Source organism: Protopterus annectens, chromosome 3.part0, assembly GCF_019279795.1.
Source record: "Protopterus annectens isolate FY-2018-M chromosome 3.part0, PAN1.0, whole genome shotgun sequence".
Lineage (NCBI taxonomy): Eukaryota > Metazoa > Chordata > Ceratodontiformes > Protopteridae > Protopterus > Protopterus annectens.
The window spans coordinates 373,533,295-373,556,395 of NC_056731.1; the positions used below are offsets into that span (position 1 = coordinate 373,533,295).

The following is a 23,101-nucleotide window of genomic DNA, read 5'->3' on the forward strand; positions in this document are numbered from 1 at the left end:
GATGAACCTATAAATTACTAACCAATCTCCAGTTAAGGAAATTGTGAACCATTGTATTGGTTATATATGCAAGGAAACACACTGCACTGTTTTGTAAAAAAGAATTTAGGATATAAAAACAGTATTAAAGACAGTGGTACCCCAATTAGTAACCCTTTTATCAAATTACACTCCATGTGGAGCTTGTTGTCAAATCAATGATTACTTTGTGTGTGGAACAGAATTAAATGCATTGCTAAATTCTACACAGGTTAAGCCCACAGTCTAGCCCTTTTCAAAATCTCTGCTCACTCTGTCAAATCACTCTAAAATTACCTTCCTATTAAATGTCCGTGATGCTGTGCAACACACTGAATAATGCTGACACATCGTAACCCCTCTCTGTTAACAGCCATATATTCATAAGGATAATATGTAACAATATTGACTCGCAAATCAGTTCATATCTGGTTCAACACTTCAATTTGCACTGACTGGCAATACTAGATTAAGGAAAATGCTATGGTATTGCCCTTGCTCCTAAAAATTTTGAATGGCTACAGACACCCCAGGCCAAGGCAAACTGCTTCAGTTGATTTGATTTAGGAGAGCCTCAGTAACCCTCCCCAAGCCCAAGATAGATAACTTGGCTACTAGCAAAGTTTCAACAAGCAATGTAAAGGGAAAAAAACCTTCAGGATCTGCATAGTGAAGTTAAATGCCTTTTGCAAAACCACTGTGAAGCCACGAATCTAAGGAAGACATTCATTGTTTGCATCCTTTGCAGAAAAATATACTACATAAAATGAATGTCACAATCTCCCACAACCGTGCACTCTTGCTCTGTGAAATACACAAACCATGCATCCTGCAGCGCAGACTAGATACATGATAGCATAGTGTGTACAATGAGGAAAATCAAAATAAGTGGGCGTTTCAGTACAGTAGCTTACACACTACACACATTTTTAAACTGACATCTGCGACACCATGTAGCTTGACAGACACTACATATGCGTTACCTTCCCTTCGCTATCAAAAGCTACGTCACACTTGTCTTCTTCATCCAGCTGCTCTTCTTGACTTCCACCACCTCCAGCAGCACCTGTGTCGGTAACAGCTTCATAGTCCGGGTAGGGATTAACAAAGGCCCTCTCCTCCATCTCGGCCTCTGTGCCTATCAACAGCTTCATCCGTTTAGACATACTTTCTCCCATGGCCAATGCGCACGCCCAGCCGCGTACTCATACTCTGCCCAAGATTTTCTTCAGCCCATAACATTTGGCCTCGAGTAAAAGAAAAGCGCATGCGTTTGGATATTATGCACAATACAAATCGAAAATAGAACGAGACCCATAAGGCAGACTCAGTTGTCTGCCCAAACGTTGCTGGTGGAAGTATTTTGTACATAATAACATTAAGTGCATCATGAAAACTGTATGCCGACAGCTGTTAAAAAGCTTGTAAAGGTCTTTCAAGATTTTATGCATAGTATTTCTTCTGCTGTAGCTGTAATAAATTAAACATAGACAATGAGCAAAATGCATTTTCTTTGCCAACAACGAAATGGCACACATTAAGCTTTAAGGTATTTTTTAAGGGATACAGAGCAGTTTATAAAACAGATTGCTTGAATGACATGTCACCGCTTAGAGCAAGAAACCATAAGTAATAGGGGGACAAAGGCCCAAAAATATGGACACTTTCTAAATATTGCTCTTAGCCTCTTACAAACTTAGAAAGTTGATAAAATAGCAAGTTTTGCTTTAGCATGAATTTTCTAAAGGCTATAGAGCCTACAACTCAAATATCTGTCATTATTTTCTGTCTTCAACGCTCAATAATTTGGCAGAAAACTACGAGTTTATGAGAAACAGACCAAAAATATGAGGCAAACATCTGGACAGTCTGTGAGAATCTGTACAGTTGAGAGGTATTCTGACAGTTGCTGTCCAAGCAGTAGTAGTGTTTTAGGCAAAAAAAAAAAAAATCATTAGTAAATAGAACTAAACATGTTTCTGCAGAATGACTGTGGAATACCCCCCCCCCACACCTCCTACACACCCACCTCTGTCAGTACCACTCAGAAATAACGATCCCCTAGAGATTTTGCTCTTCTCCCATATGATGTCATTGACAAATACATTTAATTCCCTGTACATGGAAGTTGTACACATCATGTTGTCACAGTTAACTGTGGCAATGGAAGTTTTTTATACTACCGAGTTTGTTTAATTATTTGCTTGTGTTTATTTGCCTCCCTGGCTGCTGTTCTGGAGGAGTATGTGCCCCAAGTGATGATAACCGCTATTATTGCTGCTACACTCACCTCTCAACTGTCCAGATTTTCACAGAATGTCCAGAATTTTTTATTTATATTTTTGGACTGTTCGTCATAAAATTTTCAGCTTTCTGGTAAATCACCGGGATGATCTGAGGATCGAGGTTACTAATTAATGACATATAGTTGAGTTTCAGTCTTCAAATCCTTCAGTATGTTAAAACAAACCCTGTTTCTCTAGCTCCTTTCTAAGTTTATATAAGCAATATTTAAAATATATTCCTATTTTGGGCCTTTGTTCCCCTGTTTTGTGGACTTAAGATTTCTTGCACTGAGAGGTTGAGAGGTATGCTGCTATGTGAAACCAAACACTTTGTCTGGAATCGAGATAAACCCTTAGCCTTCTGATTTCCTTAGGATCAGAAAAAACAAGCATGTAACTTTATGAGCAACTGAAACAGCTCATGCAAAGTGTTTGCTTTAAATCTTAAATGAAATTCAGTGTTATAGTGGCTGTTGTTTCATTAATTACATTATACTACATTATCTTTGCTGTTCATGTCTACCCATGGCTGCTCCTCACAGAGGCACGCAAATATACAAAGGAATTAAATACAAGAAAAAAACAGTGGTAAGAGTAAAATTTACCACAGACATTACCAGCAGACTTGGATACCTTGCAATCCGATTATTTTAAAGACAAAAGTCTGCATGTTTCATAGAGCCAAGAGCAGAGGTTTCACTCCAGATAGAGAAGCAGTTATGGACTCAGCAAGAAATAAGCAGGGTCAGCCAGGCAATTCAAATATTAAAGAAATGCTTGTAAAAGGTCGCACAAATATTTTTTTACACAAGAGATATGAGGCAATTATATATCGCATGTACCAAGTAAGAAACTATAACGTAAACAGTAATGGTAATACAGTATATGGGGAAAATCCCCTGTAAACAGCAAACTCGGCTTTGTTTGGTACATTTGTGGGTAGTCATAGCCAGATCATGGTTAAATGGGTCTCTAGGCAGGGTAATGGGCCAGCACCCCCCCCCCAACTACAGCCATTTCAGTCTCCCATTACTTGGCTGTCTCTATCCAGTTACCATAAACATTGTGCAAACCTGTCAGCGTGTTTATTATTTTCTTCGTTACTTTTACAATGAATACAAGAGATTAGGATTTAGTTTAAAACTTTTATTTCTAATTTTATTACACAAATATTGATGGCCATATACTAAACAAAATGAAACAGTCTCACAATGGAAACAGACTCAGCAAGAGCAACAGTAAATTTCTCGTCCCTTGAAGTTCACATTCACTGAAAATGCATTGAATCTCATATTCATTGAAAATGCATCTGGGCGGTGACGGATTAAGTGTATGTTTGGTAAGTCACATATGATCACATATATTTATCTGATATTAGAAAACTGATTGAAACAAATGCTCCATGCAAACATATAAAATCTGAAGAACGTAATCATTATTTTAGGTTTTCACTATTAGAAGTTGAATTAAATGGCTTTAGAGTGGATGGCATGCAAATGAAAACAGAAAGTGCAGAATATAAATGTACTGATTGTGCTCCAAGACTAAATGGGGCTATTAGCATAACATGTATTTTGAAATTAGGGTCATTAACAACTTTGCTGCTATTTAACCAATAATTATAATTTTAATAGTCATGTTATGTGAAGTGGGTATAAATTGTTTTAGTACTTTTTTAAACTCTTGATAAATTAGAATTGCAGAATTATTAAAGCTGTGTGAACGCTTGTGCATTTTAATGAATAAATGCAGTTTTTTCCTCTACAAATTTCTGAGACTTTTTTTGTTTTTGTTCAAAACTTAGTCACCTGGCTTGAACCTTAGCCATTGGAGTTCTCCTATAACATTGTGATTGTTTGACTTTGAAGAGGTACTTACGAGCCATCGAGAATGGAATAAATTATGGTTTATTGCAGTGGATGTTATCACAAAGAATTTCCAATACAAATACAGTCCCTATATTGGCTGAAGTGCCATTAAAGCTTGAGTGTTAAAAAGTGATCTCTAGTGGCTAGTGGTCCCCCCATGCAATGTTGTAGGCTATGCTTATTAGTCCAGAGGTGTGTGTGGAGGTATGACAGCAACCCTAACCCATATTTATACACACATACACATCACACACACACACAGACACACACACACACTCACACGCACACACACACACACACACACACACACACACACACACACACACACACACACACACACACACGCATATACACACATAGCCCCTACCCACCGATTGCACTCACACACTCGTCCATTGATCCATTAACACACACACATACACACACACACACACGCACACACGCATGCACACACGCACACACACGCACAGCCCTTACCCACCCAATCATACTTGCACATTCGTCCATTCATCAATTTACACACACACACACACACACACAGACACACACACACACACACACACACACACACACACACACACACACACACACACACAAAATCATCCGTGCATCCCCTCATATACACTCACTCACACATCTCCCACCTTATGTTACCACTAAAATCCCTAGTAGTTTCCTCTTCCACAAAGGATGAACGTGGCCTTTGACTATGCTCACTGCTGCGATGTGGGAAGAGCAGTCATACTAATCTACATGTTCAAGTGATTCATAGAATCACTCAGCATTTATATGCCTTCCTGGAAGCAATTCAGATGAAGAGAGCATATGGCTAATTAGACTATGTCTTCCCCTGGACTGAATCATTTGCAAGAAGTATGGCCTCTGAGACAGCCTGATCCAATGCTGCACATCTTCACGCTAGAACACCATGTTAGAGCTGCCTCTGAATTTGAAAAGGTAGTAAGCTGCGGTGGTACGGCAGTAGCGTTGTTACCTCACAGCAGAAGGTTCTCCTGTTCGATTCTCGGCGTGGCTTGGGAGTGCCTTCTGTGTGGAGTCTGCATGTCCTCCCCACAGTTGGGCAGCGTTCGAAAGACATGCATGCGTAAATGGGCATGCCTTCGTTGAAGGGTGGACGTCGAGCAGGCACCTCGGCGTTTCGTAAAAATCTACTGACAATCATTAGTGGACCGGAGTTCCGCTGCGGCAACCCCTTACCGGGAAAAAGCCGAAAGACAAACAACAACAACTGTGAAGTTTACATAAAGTGTACACCTCATGATAACCTATGAATTCCCCCTACATCTAAGTCATACTAAAATTTGCAAATGTACTTACGTTACACATGCTTGTGTATTTGTTGTTTAGCTAAGAAATTGCTTTTTTTGTATTTTGTCCAAGCTGTAGTCCTGTAGCCTAGCTCTGTTAGTTAACTCCTCCCTTCTCAGCCATTTTCTTTAGTTGTATGTTAGATTCCATTGCAACCACATGTCTATTGCTAGAGTGTGTCAAAGCATCATTATTTGACCATTAGAATGCCATCTTGTATTAAGATCTGCACAGTCTGGAAATTAAACTATTTAACAGTCTGCATAGGTATCATTTTGATTAGTCACTGTCTGCTAGCACTATCTGTGGTGGTGAGTAAACTTCTCAATACATTTTGCTACAGATTAGGAGATTACACTTGCTATGCAAAGCCAGGGGAGTTAGAACAGTCAAATAATGGATTGAACACTTTGGAATATTCAGTGGGGTGCTGTAGCTGGACTTTGAAAGTGCAATTTAAGAATAAGTTTGCATCATGCACCTATACAGCTGTTAGTTGCATAAAGAGCTTGCTTAATCATAAATTACAAAGTGTGGATATGTTTGGCAGGTTATGGAAGTTTCAGAACAGTCCCAGAGCACAGGGCACCTATTGAAAGATTTTCTAATGCCTTTAAATTTAGAGAGTAGGACTGTCTCCAAAGGATTTGTTTAGCAAGATACTCTCTGCACAGCATAATTATTTTGGTGAGTCAGCAATTCAGCAGTGATTGTTTGCAAGGATTGTTTTATTTATATATATATATATATATATATATATATATATATATATATATATATATCTGTGTGTCTGTGTGTATTTGTTGTGAGCACTGTATATATCTTCAGAGAAACTGTTTTATTCTTCCCTCAGCCGTGCTTGCAGCATTGTGAAACTGAAAGTGACATTTTCTGCACTGCCTAGCTTCTTGCAAACCAATGCTGTGCAAACCCATCTAACTAAGATTTGATACTTTTCTCTGTCTCAGAAAATACTTTAGTATTGATTGTTTTATTAGCAGCACAATATCTCAGCAAACCACTACACTTTCAGCAGAGGCTGATACAGAGCAAGATGCAGAATTTCTTGCAGACCGAGATCAAATCCCTGATCCAAGTGTTAGAGCAAAACACATCTTTAATCTTACATGGAAAGCAAAACAGAATTATGAGACTGATGGGGAAGAATTGTTATCCAATCTTTCTTACTAATGGACTAAGACTATTAACTGTATGTCTGCCCTCTGTCATCCTGCTTATGATGCACTGCAATTATAGGGTGCACTCAAGCAATTTATTGTTACCTATCAAAGCTATCAGAGACTATGCATAAAGTATGTCAATTTATTACAAAGATATAATACCGGGGAAGCACAAGAAGAACTAAAGTGGTTTGATCAGCTCAGTCTTGACAGGGACAGCTTGGCATTACAAACAAAGACTAAGGCTGAAGTCAGAATTACACTACTCCATGGATCCATATCCCATCACTTCGCATCTACCAGACACTCCACCAGATCTAGTAGGTCTTTACAGTCTAGGTCTTCCATGCTCAGCGAGCAACTTATCAAAGCCCCTGCTGATGCAGAAGCTGCTAAGATTCAGGCAGCCTTCGCACAAAGGAAGGCTCAGTTAGAGGCAGAAGCTCCCCACAGAGAAGCAGAAGCTGCATGCAGAGAAGCAGAAAGGGAGGCCGAAGCTGCCCACAGAGAGGCAGAAGCTGCAAGCAGAGAGGCAGAAGTTGCCCACAAAAAAGCAGAAAGAGAGACAGAAGCTACACACAGAGAAGCAGAAAGGCAGGCTGAAGCTATCTGCAAAAGGGCTGAAATAGAGGCCTTAGAAAAATAGTGTGAACATGCCACAGTTATAGCAAGGTTAAAAGTTCTAGAGCAAGCTGCTAGTGGGAGTGACAGAGACAGCATAAGTCCAGTGGACACGGAGAGTTATCTTAAACGCACTACAGACTGTGTTCAACCATAGCAACAAGCATTCCATTTTATCTGATGCTCCCGAAGCCAGAAACACTTCCTCAGAACTATTACTCCCAGTGACTACTGTTGCAGTACCTCTCAACCAAGGTCAGTATTACACACCTAGAACTGCTCAAGCTAACCTACCATATTTTGGAGGTAGTCACCAACCTTCTGTCAACCGAGCCTCTGCACCTTTGCAAGCTCCTGACCTCTCGGCCAGTTCCTCAGCTTAATGTCGCTGCACCACCCTATGTCTCAGTGTCGTTCAGCAGTGGTGCCACTGTTAATGTGACCAACATTGTTAAACCAACAGCTCCTTACCTAAAGTCTGAAGACACAGAAGTGTCACAGGTTGTAAAGTACATACCTTGCAAAGATCTTATCAAAACTGGCCTCACGCAGTTTGACAACAGATCTGAGAACTACAGAGGCTGGAAATTCACCTTTAAGTCTGCAGTTGGTGATCTGGACATTACAGCTACCGAAGAATTGGATTTGATCATCAGGTGGTTTGGTCTCAGCTTCTCTGATGTATTAAGCATCTCAAGGTTGTTCATATTGCTAACCAGGCTGTGGGTATTAATGCTGCCTGGTACAGACTGGATCATAGCTTTGGCAGCCCTGAAGTCATTGAGGATGCTTTATTCAAGAGGCTGCAAAGTTTTCTAAAGATATCCTGCAAGGACAATCTAACATTACAAAAGCTTAGTGACCTCCTTCCCAAACTTTAGCTAGCCAAGGAAGACATATACCTTCCAGGTCTCAGTTATCTGAACACTGCTCGTGGGGTTAACTTGATAGTTTCAAAGCTCCCATATGATATCCAAGGAAAATTGACAACAGCTGGGTCAAAGTACAAGGAAGCAAACAGAGTCTCCTTTCCCCCATTTTCCTTCTTCTGTGAATTCATCAGGAAAATTGCAGAGACAAAGAATGACCCAAGCTACTCCCTTGGAGAGTCCCAAGCTCCAGGTCAATCCTCTCCTAAGCCTACAAACTTGCACAGCCCATACAGAGACTGCAGAGGTCCGGTCTCAGTTAAACAGTTACCTACACCTTCTACAGTTCCCAACAAGGGTGATCAAAGCAAGAAAATTGAAAGCCCAAATCGCCAATGCCCAATATATAACAAATCTCACCCACTCAGAAAATGTATTGCCTTCAAAAAATAAACCCTGCAAGGAACTTCTTAAGAAATTTGGAGTATGTTTTAAATGCTGTGCTTCGACCAAGCATGTTGCTAAGGACTGTAAACCATTGTCAAGTGCACAGAATGTGACAGTGATGATCATGTACAAGCACTTCATCCATTTCAATATACTTCTATCCCATCCACAGTTAATCCTCCCAAGGCAAAGCAAGGCAGGGAGAACGTAGAACAAACAGTGGCTCCTACTCCAGTTGACACTATAGGTACTGCCGTCAGTGGAGAAGGACTTAGTCACAAATCTTGTGCAAAAATATGCTTGGTCTGTGTATACCCCAAGGGTCATCCTGAAAGAGCCGTAAAACTGTACACTATGTTCGACAAGCAAAGTAATTGATTTCTTGTAAGATCAGAGTTCTTTGACCTGCTCAACATAACAGGGGATGCCCTGCCTTACACTCTGGGCACTTGTGCTGGCATTACCGAAGTCTCTGGCAGGAGAGCTAGCAGTCTTATAATAGCTCCTTTCAATGGCATCCTAGAAATTCCACTGCCTACGCTCATCGAGTGCAACCAGATTCTAACCAACAGGCAAGAGATCCCTATCTCAGAAGCTGCTTCTCGTCAGCCTCACTTGAAGGTCATATCTGGCCAAATACTACCCTTTGATAAAGATGCTGAAATCCCGATACTGCTTGGTAGAGACATACTGAGGGTGAGCAAGGTACGTGAATACATCAATGGCCCAAACAATGCTCCATATGCCCAATGCTTGGACCTAGGTTGGGTTGTCATAGGTAACGTCTGTTTAGTTAAGGTCAGGAGACCTAACAGGATTACTTCCTTCAAGACGCATGTTCTTCCAAATGGGCGCGATATTTGTTTTGAACCCTGTGCACATCCCTACTGTGTAAAAAAAGGTTATGCAGTAATTTTAAGCCACAGCAAGTTATCCAAGGGGGGATGATAATCTTGGCATTATGGTGTTTGATACTGCTAGTGATGATAATCAGTTGGTGGCCACAAGGGAAAATAAGGAATTCTTGAAAATTATGAGTGAAAAATTCTATCAGGACAACTCCAACAGCTGGGTGGCACTTTACCATTCCATACCCCAAGAATGAAATTGCCAGACAATATGCAGCTTGCAGAGTCATGGCTTATTTCACTGGAACACACCCTAAACAGGAAATCTGCAATGAAAACGCACTTTGTTGACTTCATGCAGAAGGTGTTTGATAGAGATCATGCTGAACTTGCACCTCCCCTAAAGGAAGGGGAAGAATGTTGGTATCGTCCATGTTTTGGTGTGTATCATCCTCACAAGTCAGACCAATTAGTGGCCCTTAGCTCAAGTGCTCGCCACAAATGTGTTTCTCTTAATGACCTTCTCCTCTCTGAGCCTAATCTTAACAATAACCTAACTGGGATCTTGATCTGTTTCAGACAAGAATTGATTGCGGTAATGGCTGACATCCAAAAAAATGTTCCATTGTTTCATTGTTTGTGAGGACAACAGAAACTAATTCAGATTTCAGTGGTACCACAATAATGATGTCAACAACTTAGTCATAGACTATTGGATGAAGGTACATATGTTTAATAACAGCCCATCTCCTGCAGTCACAATATACGGATTGAGAAGAACTGCCAAGAAGGTGAATTTGGGTCTGATGCACATTAGTTTGTTGAAAGAAACGTTTATTTATTGACGGGCTTAAATCTTTTCCCACAGAGGAAGAAGCAATCAATCTCCTTACGAGAATTCAAGATATGCTGGTTGTATCTAATCTCAGACTTTACAAGATAGTCTCCAACAGTGTCAAGGAAAATGGAGCCTTTCATTCTGAGGATCATGCTGACAGTCTAAAGAACTTTGAACTAGGGTCTAATATTACCCTCATGCAATGTAGCCTTGGGCTGCTTTGGAATGTCAAGCAAGACTCATTCATATTTTAAATGTCAACTTGTGACAAGCCCTTCACCAGATGTGGAGATTTTTCTGTAGTAAAGAGTATCTACGATCCAATGGGCATCATAGCCCCCTTTACTATTCAGGGCAAGATACTATTAAGACAGCTCACTTATGTGGATTGGGATACTCCCCTCCCCAGACAAAAACAATGAAGATGGGAAACATGGAAAGATTTTCCTACCTGAACTTTGATTGTGTTCCCATTCATGCTTGCCCGGGACTTCAGAGGTGTTGGCAACAGCAAGAATTCATTATGTTATTTGCATTTATCTTCTTGTTCTCCCCTCCCTCTTGTTTTTAAGGTTCCAGAGGAAAAAGAAGTTCCAAATATATCATACACTTAATGTTTGCTGTTATTGTTGTTTGGTGAAATCTAAAGATTTCAGGCGGGGAGTGTCTTGTTACACATGCTTGTGTATTAGTTGTTCAGCTAAGAAATTGCCTTTTTTGTATTTTGTCCTAGCTGCTCTCCTGTGCCCTAGCTCTGTTAGTTAACTCCTCCCTTCTCCCCCATTTTCTTCAGTTGTGTGTTAGACTCCATTGCAGCCACATGTCTATTGCTGGAGTGTGTCAATCCATCATTATTTGACCTTTGGAATGCCGTCTTGTATTAAGATCTGCACAGTTTGGAAATTAAAGTATTTAACTGTCTCCACAGGTGTAATTTCAATTGAATCAGTGTCTGCTAACAATTTCTGTGGTGGTGAGTAAACTTCTCAATACATCTCACAACAGATTAGGAGATTATACTTGTTATGCACTGCCAGGGGAGGCAGAACAATACTGAATCTCCAGCTTAAAAATACCCTAATACTTATGACTTCCTCCTTTTACCTACTAAAACATTTCTTCCCCTGACTGTTACTGTCTTATTGAAGTAAGTTTATTGCACTCCTCCCATGAGGAAAATAGGCACTTCTGTTCATAGGATCATAGGAGATTACTAGGATATCGAACCAGAAGTAATTTCAAACCTAGCCGTTTCACCCCAATGTAATACCATAGAAATGCAAATTAACACCCAAGATTGCATTTAATAATGACTGCCCATGTCCAGGAGGGTTGTAGGTGCTATCCCCTGAAATACGAATTTACGGTGCCCCATCTATTCATCCAGGTTTCTCTTTAACAGTGTCATAGAGGTAATCTATTTCAGATGACTTGGTAGCCTATTCCAAAGATGCAGCAGTCGCTGGGAGATAAATCTGTCCCTCTAGCATGCCTTATTAAGTTGCAGGCCATATTTAGGTCCCTGGAATGGGTAGCCCTAGTCCCGTTTGATTTACAGATATGCAGCAAGTTCATTACGTTTGGATCTGAGATTTCTCTGTAGGTCAAGCATAAGTCTCCCCTGTGAAGTCTATATGATACAGAGCATAGTGACAGGGGCTTTAGTCTGTCTGTGTAAGGCACATGCTGGAGTCCCTTGATCTTCTTTGTTAGAAACCTGTGAGGTCTCTCCAATTGCTGCAGGTGCTTTATATGGTATATGCCGAACAGGGCATTATACTCAGTTATGGGCCAGATTAGTGCTGAGTATAGAGGGGTTATAAAATCTTTTGCTCTCAAGGTAATGCCTTTACTAATCAAGTGTGCTACAGAAAACCATCCTTACTACAGTAGGCACATGGTGGTTGAAGTTAAGGTTGCAGTCAACGTGCAATCCCAGGTGCCTTACCACTTCATGGGTACTTAGGTTATTGTTGTTGATTTGATAGTGTGAAAGGACACTGTTTGTGCCAAAGGGAATGATGATGCATTTCTTTGCATTCAGTTTCAGACTGTGACTAAGACACCGGTTCTTGGTCTACGTAAGACCGTCCTGCAGTATACTGACATCATTTGGGGATTTAATAATTGCACCCAGTTTGCAGACATCTGCAAACTTAGTCAGCCACAACCCCTTAGTTTTGAGCTGAACTTCAGAGAGGTATATACCAAACAGTAGGGGGCCCAGCACTGACCTATGTGACACCCCACTGGTAACAAGTCTGCTTGCTGATGTGGAGTCACCCACTTTGATAGTGTCCAGTTTGTGAGCCAGTTGGCAACCCATCTTACAAAGAAGGTGTTTACATTCAGTTTGCTAAGTTTATCAGCAATGCCTGTGTGGGATTGTGTTGAAAACCTTTGCCACATCTAGTTATGCTGTGTGCACAGATTTGCCCTCATCAATGGCCCTGGTCACATTTTTGAAGAAATCCACCAGATTTAACAGGCAAGATCTGCCTTTGACAAAGCTGAATTGGGTAGGATCCAGGGTTTGGAGGTCACCTATGTCTTTATTTATGAGGTCCATAAGGATATATTCCATGGCCTTACAGATGAGGCTGGTCAGGCTTATGGGTCTGTAATTCCCCAGGTCTGTTGCTAGGCCACCTTTGTGGAGGGCAGTAACTGTTGGTGTTCTCCATTCTGCAGGAAGAAAGCCTGTAGTTAGGCTGTGATTGAAAAGGGTACTTAATGGTGATGCTAGTTCATGTTTTACCCTGTTTAGAAGACAGCCTGGGATGCCATCTGGTTCCACAAAGGCTGTGTTTCTTGCCTTGGACAAGGCTTTGCTGACCTGCTCTTCAGATATATAGGGTGACAGGGAAGTTTGGGGAAGGTTTGTGAGAAGTTTGGAGGGGATAAGGAAGTGAATTTTCTGCCAAACCTATCCACTATCAGGTTTGCTATCTCTGTGGGGTCAGTGTGTGTGATACCATTGATCACTAGTTCTGCACATGCTTGAGTCCTACCTTTTAGGCTGTGTACGTAGTTGTAAAAGGCCTTATGGTAATCCTTGGCTGTGCTTCCTAAGTTTTTCTCAAAGAAGCCCTTGGAGGATCTGACAAGTTGCTTTATTTGCCTGTTGAGGCTGAGGAGGGTGCTTTTCCGTTGTTGGGGCTTCACCTTTGTTTTCTTAGACAGCAACGTTTTGCATTTATTGTAAAGTTTGTTGGCTCTGAATGTCCACCATGGTGGCTTGTTTTTACTTGGGGCTCTGGCTTTGATTCTTTCTGGTACAGCCAAGTCTGTACACTTATGCAAGAGATTGTACAGGGCTGTAGTGTAAGCTTTGGTGTAGTTACCACTTCCAGCTGGGGGTGGGGCCTAGAATGCATTTATGCATTCACCTAGGAGGGTATAGTTTGCCTTGTTGAAGTTTTTATCCTGATTTCATCCTTTGTGAGTTCCTTATGTTAGTGCCAGCTCGATGGTGACTGATTTTGTGGTCAGATTTAACTAATGAGGGTCTGACAGTTGTGGCAGTGCATCTGTTTGACATGTTAGTGAGGACCAGATCTAGCATGTTTGTTCCTCATGTGCGGGTATGAACAATATGTTCCAGGGCATTTTAATTAACAAAGTCAAAGAACATTTGTGCTAGTGAGTTTGGGCTTAAGTTTTCCACTTGATGGTGGGATAATTGAAATCCCTCAAAAAGTGTATTAGGCACTTAAATAACCAAGAAAACAAGTCCACAGTGCCTACGAAAGGAAAAACTCGTCGTTTAGGTTATAAAAACTGTTTTATTGTCACAATCCAACATTAACGCTCCTTCCAAACATACGTTTTCGTCCACCCTGGACTTCATCAGATAACTGTCTTTCACCCATTAATACATTTATATACCTTTATTCAATTAATTCATTAAAACCAAACCAATAAAATAACTCAGTTACTTTCAAATTAATCAAATCAAGTTCATTGTAATAGCTCATGAATATTCATTAGTTAAACCAAGTATGTTAAAAATATTTTATGATGTTGATTAATTGTTTGCCTACCTAAAATTCTTAAAAAACAAGCTTAATACCTATTAATTAAACAAATAAAAATGTTTAAAAACCTTAGAAATAAAGTTCAATTGTTTCTCTTTTAAATAAATACTTAAGAAAATTCATATTAAAAACATTCACATTATAAACATTCACATTGAAATACTGTTTATTTCTTTAGAGTCTTGCCCCCTCTGGTGTCTCTTTGTTGCTATTACAATTAAATTTTATTTGATTTTATTTTCAACAAGGACACAATAGACAGGTAGTCATTTAATCCTGGTTCCTTTCCTGCTTCTAGGCTAACCTGCCACCATAGCTCTTTACTTTCAAGAACCTCTTCCCAGGGGCCCCCTCTATTATCTATCTTAATTTGTTCCAACACTAAAAATCTAAAACTATACCCATTACAGGCTTCACTATGTTTATTTTATTTTACTTTTTTTATTTTATAAAGTGCATTTGTTTCCTTCCCCTTATTAATGTCATAAATATGCTCGTAGATTCTTTTTTTGAGTTTTCTTTCCGTCTTACCTACATAGAAAGATTGGCACTTCCCACACACTACTAAATACACTACTCTACTTGAATCACAGTTATAAAACCCTTTACTCTTAATATTTCTTTTTCTACTACAAATGTTAACCTCATTTGTATTCATAATGTACGGACATTGAGGACATTTCCCACATTTAAAAGTTCCTTTCCTTTTGTTATTCAATCCCATTTTATTAAATCCTGTTCTTTCCAGTATACCCTTCAAATTTGGAGCATTTTTGTATATTATTTTAGGTTGTATCTTTTTTTATTTCATCTATATCAGTTAATGACGAAAAAGTCAACCATTCCTTGTCCAGAATTTTTCTCAAGTTCTTATTAGCTGAATTATATTCTACCACTAAACTCTTTTGATACCCTTTCATTAAGTTTTTTTTTTTTTTTTTTTCTTTATTGTTTCCTTCATCAAAGTGACCATAAAATGTTACCCCTTTTATTGGTTGGAATCTATCAATCCTTCCTTCTTCCACTTCTTTTCTCATTTTTTCTACAAAATCTTCTGGGTATCCTCTATCTTTGAACATTTTTTCAAGTTTTTCACATTCTTTTGTAAAGTCAGTTTGATTACTGGTCATTCTAGAACCCCTTACAAACTGACCCTTCACGATATTCTTCTTACAATGTAAGGGGTGTCCACTATCATAATGTAAATAAGAGTTCACGTAGGTATCCTTTCTGTGTACTTTAGTTTCAAATTGAACTTCCTTTTTATAAACTTCCACATCAAGGTATTTTAAACTATCAAAACTCATAGTATATGTAAATTTAAAAAAACTGGTGGTCTGATTTATATATTCAAAAAATTCATAAAATACTTCTTCTCCCCCAGTCCAAAACATAACTATATCGTCGAGAAATCTACGATATATTAACCAATACTTACTGAACCAAGAATTAAGTATATACTTTTCTTCCCATTTGCTTAACACAATATTTGCAAACGTAGGTGCACATGCTGCACCCATGGACACCCCTGAAATCTGTTGAAAAAATTCCCCTCCAAACATAATGAAATTGTTTTTCAATATTGTGTCCATGAGTGCAACTGTACTTGTTTTTTTATCTTGTGTCATTTTTTTTATCAGAAAATATACTTTCTTCAAATATCTCCATTCCTTCTTTACATGATATACTGGAAACAAGTCTATTATATCTATGGTAATGAATATCAAGTCTTCTTTATATAAATCAGTTGTTAATTCCCTAAGAAAGTCCCATGAATCCTTCAAAATCACTTTTTTATTCACCCAAATGTGTTTCGTTTTAAAATCTACATATTTTGCCAGAGGTGTTGTTTTCGACCCCTCAGAAGATACTATGGGTCGTAGAGGGGGGTTATTTAAATTCTTATGAATTTTTGGAATTCCAAAAATTGTTGCAATTCTGGGTTTCTTTACTTCCAAGTACCTATATGTTTTCTCATTAATAACATTTTCTAATAATAAGTCATGTATTAACAAATCAATTTTACAATAAGCCATATTGACTTAATTTCTGGATACTGTTTTGTACTTGGTTTCATCCCTCAAGATATTATTCATTTTCCCTTCATATATTATTTTGTCCATTACAACTATTCCTACTATAATAATACAACTATTGGGAAGTGCCAATCTTTCTACGTAGGTAAGACGGAAAGAAAACTCAAAAAAAGAATCTACGAGCATATTTATGACATTAATAAGGGGAAGGAAACGAATGCACTTTATAAACATAGTGAAGCCTGTAATGGGTATAGTTTTAGATTTTTAGTGTTGGAACAAATTAAGATAGATAATAGAGGGGGCCCCTGGGAAGAGGTTCTTGAAAGTAAAGAGCTATGGTGGCAGGTTAGCCTAGAAGCAGGAAAGGAACCAGGATTAAATGACTACCTGTCTATTGTGTCCTTGTTGAAAATCAAATCAAATAAAATTTAATTGTAATAGCAACAAAGAGACACCAGAGGGGGCAAGACTCTAAAGAAATAAACAGTATTTCAATGTGAATGTTTATAATGTGAATGTTTTTAATATGAATTTTCTTAAGTATTTATTTAAAAGAGAAACAATTGAACTTTATTTCTAAGGTTTTTAAACATTTTTATTTGTTTAATTAATAGGTATTAAGCTTGTTTTTTAAGAATTTTAGGTAGGCAAACAATTAATCAACATCATAAAATGTTTTTAACATACTTGGTTTAACTAATGAATATTCATGAGCTATTACAATGAACTTGATTTGATGAATTTGAAAGTAATTGAGTTATTTTATTGGTTTGGTTTTAATGAATTAATTGAATAAAGGTATATAAATGTATTAATGGGTGAAAGACAGTTATTTGATGAAGTCCAGGGTGGACGAAAACGTATGTTTGGAAGGAGTGTTAATGTTGGATTGTGACAATAAAACAGTTTTTATAACCTAAACAACGAGTTTTTCCTTTCGTAGGCACTGTGGACTTGTTTTCATAATTGAAATCCCCCATAATCAGAGTGTTCGGTAATATTAAAATTGTCTCCAGTTTCGTCAAGTAGGACTCGTGCCTGTCATGACTCATGGAGGGGGATCTATAACTGTCTATGACTTGAATGGGAGTCTTACCCAACGTAACCTGAACTTGAAGTAACTCCATGGAGTTGCCCAGTCTAACTAGACAGGAGGTGATTTGATTTCTAATATAGATAGAAACACCACCTCTTTTGATTCTCATGCTTTCATTTTGCAGTCTGAAGTTGTGGAAGGCATTGTAGCCTTGCAAGGTCAGGGTACTCTCTGAGGCCTTGAACCAGGTTTTTGTGACTGCACAAACATCTACATGTTCTGGTGATAGAAGTTCTTACAGGGTGTGCAGTTTTTGGTTTAAGCTCCTAGCAGTTAGCAGCATGACCCTTATTTTGTAATGCGTGCCAAATTTCATGTCAGTAAGTTTGTTTTCGAGACCTTCCTAAAAAAAGTACTGTTGGGGAGGCAAGAGCCTTTGCCAGCAGCCAAAAGCCTAGAGGTGCCAGTTGGAAACCATTTCTTGTCAAAGCGGCGAGGTTTGTCGACCTTGGCTTCCCAGGCTGACAGAAATCAGGATCCCCTTTGAATGACACCAAAACCTAAGCCAATTATTGAAATCAATAATTTTTTGTTTATACTGTGGCATAATTCTAGGTGAGGGTAGTATGCTACTCAAGGCTAGGGACATACTTGCCTGGGATACATGCTCAGAGAGCTCAATCATGTCTCTCTTCATAAGGTACAGTGAAGTACATCTCAGGTCATTCACTCCAACATGAACTATGACAGACTCATAATGGCATTTGTTGCTGAGAGACCTGAGTGCATGCATGATCTGATGAATCCTGGCACCGGACAGGCAGCTGACTGTGGCTTTCTCCTTGTCCAACCTGGTGAGTGGGACATCCGTGTGTCTCACTTTTGAGTCTTCAATGACAAGAAAATTTGTTTTTTGAGTGTTATGCCTTACAGGCTTGGTAGGTGAGACACTGGTGTTACTATGTGTCATGGGTGCTGTGGTAACTGTTAGTTGTAGCAGTCTTGTTTTTATGGAGGTCTCTGGTGTTTCAGTAAGCTTTTTGAGAGAACCTCTGCATATGTTGATTTTTCTGTTTGATGTGTACTATGTGTATGAGTAGTGCTACTTTGTGCATGTGTAGTGGTGTGTGGGTTGACAACCTCTTCCATTTACTGCTTTGAGTGTGAAAGAGCACGGATTCATTATTCTTGGTGTAGATATATCTCTTATAATCTGTACTCAAGTGAGTTATTAGTTAAGGGCTGTCAGTATACATGAGGCAATTGCTATACTGCCTCATTAGACCCAAGTCAACAAGGCTGGCAGGAGAAACAAAGGTAGTCCAACTGTACAGAATGCTAGGTTGAAGACTGGTATCACTAAGGGGGGATTTTTAGGATCGATCAAGGAGGAGCTCAGTGGATGGATATTTCTACCGTTTTTTGTTTTTTTTTGCTGGTGGTTTAATAGGTTCCAGCTCACTAGCAGTATTTTTTAGACTGGGAAAGTACCAATTATGACGACTACACTAATGTGCTACAGCAGTATCTAAGGGAAAAATGTTGAATTTATCTGTCCAGCTATTGTGTACAATTGCATAGTAATGTGCAATGGTGCATGCTGCGCAAACAAGCAGAAACCTGCTCAAATGCAGGGCTTAAATACCAAAAGCTAAAAACTTTAAAAAAAATTAAAAGTTCAATAGGACCAATGAGGATGCTTACTCCAAGCCCTAAACCAACCACCCTACACTAGACAGGTTCCAATCATCAAACTCCTCTCACTAGAGTGCAGAAAGGCCCCTTCCAATCCAAGAATGCCTGGATAACTTGCTCAGAACAGCCACTACAAACAGACCCAAATGCATCAAACCTATATGAGGACTATGCTACAGCTACTAGCTACCCTAGTTTTGTCAGGGAACACTAGAGAATGTTTAATACAGCAGAAAAGTAGCAGTGAGATACCGATCTTTTCTATTTGTTTTAATTCCTTTTTAATTTATTTTGTATTTCTTTTATTAGGTTGCAAAGCTTACAAATCAGCATTATTATAGGTGCAGAGCTCATTATTTATTTTCCAAATTGTGATGCTCTCTGCTATTTTGTGATATTATTGCATTTACACTGATAATTTACCACTTCATTGAAGTTCTGTAATATGCGCCAATGTCACATCTTAGAACTTACTACACTTTAAATCTTTGTGTATTTCCTGTTCATTCAGTTTAATGATGTCCAGTATTATAATACATATTTCTTTAAATCTCATTTAAACTTTGTTATATTGTACATCTACTATTTCTTGTAGCTTTTCTCCCTGGGCCCCTACTGAAAATGGGCATTGTACCCTGTTACACTTTCCCAGTAAACAAAAGAAAATAAATAAATGAATCTGGGCTGCTGTCCAGTAGACATTTTGATACTGTATTTAAACATCTTAGTTGTAGGGGGCATATGATAATAAGACACGTAAGTAGCTTGGAGTACTGCTCATTTAGAACATTTGCATAGTGCAGAAGTCATACACATACTATATAAGCTATCCTGAATAGTAGTCTAGAAAATATGTAAGCTAACACCAGCAGGTAGTGTGTTCAGCTATGCATATCAATGTGATGAGTCTGCACAGATGAAGTGGGCCAGCTTTACCCTGTATAAAATAATGTGTATGGGATTGCATGGATGTTTGATTGTGTGTGTGCGTGTGTGTGTGTGTGTGTGTGTGTGTGTGTGTGTGTGTGTGTGTGTGTGTGTGTGTGTGTGTGTGTGTGTTTGTGTGCACAAACAAGGATTCCAAAGGGACATGTTCTCTGTAATATTGAATGTTTCTTCTTGATTTTTTCACATAAATCTCCATTTAGTCTCATACAATGGCCATTTCTTGCCTTTTATGCATTTTGTTGCAAAAGCTGCCTTTGTGACTTTCGTACCATTTGTAGATATTTGAAAGTCACAAACACATTACTTTAATTTCTACTATCTGCGAGGAAGCACAAGCCCATACTCCTTAAGTATTCTGCTACGTGTCCCACAAAATCAAAGCATGGTAGTACAGTTCTGTCTGAATACCAGAACTCCCCAACACTTTACTTCAATGTGCTCTCCAGGACAGAACAAAGACCCTCAGATGTTGTTAACGTAAGAGCTACTGCAGGCTTTAATTTATCAGAAGTAAGTGTGAATGCCATATTGCATTACTGAAGGGCCTAGGATTTGAGTTTTCCCTTCATTTATTGTCTCTCTTGTGTTTTCCTGTTCTCCCTATGTCTGTCTGGATTTTCTCTGCATACTCAGGTTTCTTCTAAATAACATGCAAGTTACGTTGGCTGGCTAGATTAATTTTCCTTGTGCATTGCTCTTGCCCATAACTCCTGCATTGCCTTCATAATGAAACATATCTCTTCTGCTCACAACAGCCCCCTCATGAGCATTCATGGCACAGATTGGTAGGTCATCCAAATGAGCATTGCAGTAGAGCCCATGAGCAATTCATAATCATGCATATTCAGACTTAATGAGATGCTGTGCTTATAGGAACGCATGTGACTGCAACTCACTAAGTGGCACAGCAGTGTAACTCATCTCATCAATGCAGGCTGTGGGCATTCTCTGAATTCCTGCATGGATTTTACAGAAAGTAAAATAGCATTTTATGCTGAGCAACTGATTTAAGGAAGGCACAAATGAGCCAGATTTGGTGTAATAAAGATAAAGGAGAAGTGTAGAGAGAATATTATAGTATCAGTGATAGGAAAATATCTGCTGAAAGGCCGTACGCCGATAATTCTTTAGAGAGAAGGTCCACCGAGGCCGCTCATGAGCCATCTTTGGGAACTGTTAAGAATCAGAGCAGTTGTGAGAAAATGAACAAGGTTCCCAAGAGTGGATACCATGATAGAAAGCAGGTAAAATGGCTGCATTCTCCTCCAAAACTATGAATGTTAAGTTCACATGTCAGATCTGGCACCATCAGTTTGGTTTGACATATACATAGATTTTTATAGTGTGATTAACGGTACATAATATCTCCTGGTCCTGAATGACAATGTTCAGTTTCCCGTATTAGAACCTGTTAACTGAACATCAGCAAAGACAATTGCCCTACTAATTGAAAAGTTGTTCTCAACTTCTGAAATACCAGAATCAGACAGTCGACAACCATTTAATTGCTACCAGTTTGAAGAGCTTTGCATACGTTTGGGAAGATACCATGGAAAGGTAACTCCACTGTGGCCTCAACTGGATAGAGAAAAGGATGTTAATTAACTGCAGTTACTAAACTTCCAGTATAAACAGTATTTAAGAAGGCTTCCTGGTGGAATTGTGAGACCTTATACTGAGTCCCATCACTTTAAAATTTAAGCTTGCAGTTCATAGAAATAACAGCAAATTCTGAAATGTTGCACCTTGAAGGGCAGCCACTGTGGTGCAGCGGTTAGCATTGCCACCTCACAGCAAGAGGTTCTCCGGTTCGATTCTTGGCTGGGGTGCCTTCTGTGCGGAGTCTACATGTCCTCCCTGTGGTCGCGTGGGTTTTCTCTGGGTGCTCCGGTTTCCTCCCACATCCCAAAGACATGCTGTAGGTGGATTAGACACTCTAAATTGGCCCTAGGAGTGAGTGTGTGCATGTGTGTGCCTTCTGTGGAAGGTTGGGCGCTGGGCTGGTAACTCAACACTGTAAAACTCCACTGCAAATCATGAACGGACAGATGATCCGCTGTGGCGACCCCTAACCGGGAAAAGCCGAAAGAAGAAGTTCTTGAACCTTGAAAACATTTTTACAGAATTCCACAGTATGAATATACAATGATTTATTTTAATAATTGCCTTAGTTTCTTGGTTAACTTCAGGGGATCCAATATCTATCAGCATGGGAGGACGTAGTCAACAGACCATGTTGTTTTGCCAAGGATGAGCTGCACAACCCCCCCCCCCCTCAGATTTTGGATATTGGCTAAAACGTTAGTCACCCCTTAGAGCCTTTTTAGGTCAATACCAAAAAGACAACACTACCAACATAGTGAAAAAGTCTCTAAGCAAGCTTAAATTGTTACTTCTCAATGCTAGGAGCTTAAACAAAAAGATCACCACCCTTCATACCACCCTAACTCTGGAGAATGTAGACATCTGTGTTGTGACCGAGACTTGGTTTAAAGCCATAGATAGTACTTCAGGCCATAGAAAGTACTCCAGCAGTGCAAGGCTACATAGCCTTTCACATGTTTAGACCAACAACAGCACAGACTGGGACCAAAGATGGAGGTGACTCGATCTATATTAACTACAAACATACTTCCATGTTGGTTAAACAAGATGATACCATGGAGCTCATCCACCTGCAAGTCACCATAGATAGGGTCCTCCACCTTATCATGGCTGTCTACAGATCTCCATCTCTGACTCTAGAGTCTCATGACTCTTGCCTAAACCTACTAGTGGTGATCAACATCCAACTAAACACCTTATTCATGGGTGACATTAACTACACTTTTATAGACTGGGAAATTTATACTGCCTCAAACTCACAGGCACAATGCTAACTAGATTTTATTAATACAAACAAAATGGAACAGATAGTGCATACTCACACCAGAGAATCAAGCATTCTGGATCATGTACTCATCAACAAGGAGAGCATTTTACCCCCTTCCCCCTGTGTCAAGTATCACGTCCTCACCCTTGAGGCCAGATCACAAAGCTTTC

At 39.3% G+C, this 23,101-nt stretch overlaps 1 protein-coding gene across 1 annotated transcript in view; it reads right to left on the reverse strand.

Annotated features, from left to right (window-relative positions):
* The window catches only part of LANCL2 (LanC like 2), a 543,796-nt gene extending 542,518 nt beyond the window's left edge, over positions 1-1,278 (reverse strand). Inside the window, exon 1 of the mRNA XM_044064819.1 lies at positions 1,002-1,278. Within this exon, the coding sequence (XP_043920754.1) occupies positions 1,002-1,196 (195 nt within the window). The 5' untranslated portion in view covers positions 1,197-1,278. The remainder of the gene's footprint in view (positions 1-1,001) is intronic.
* Positions 1,279-23,101: the final 21,823 nt, after the last annotated feature.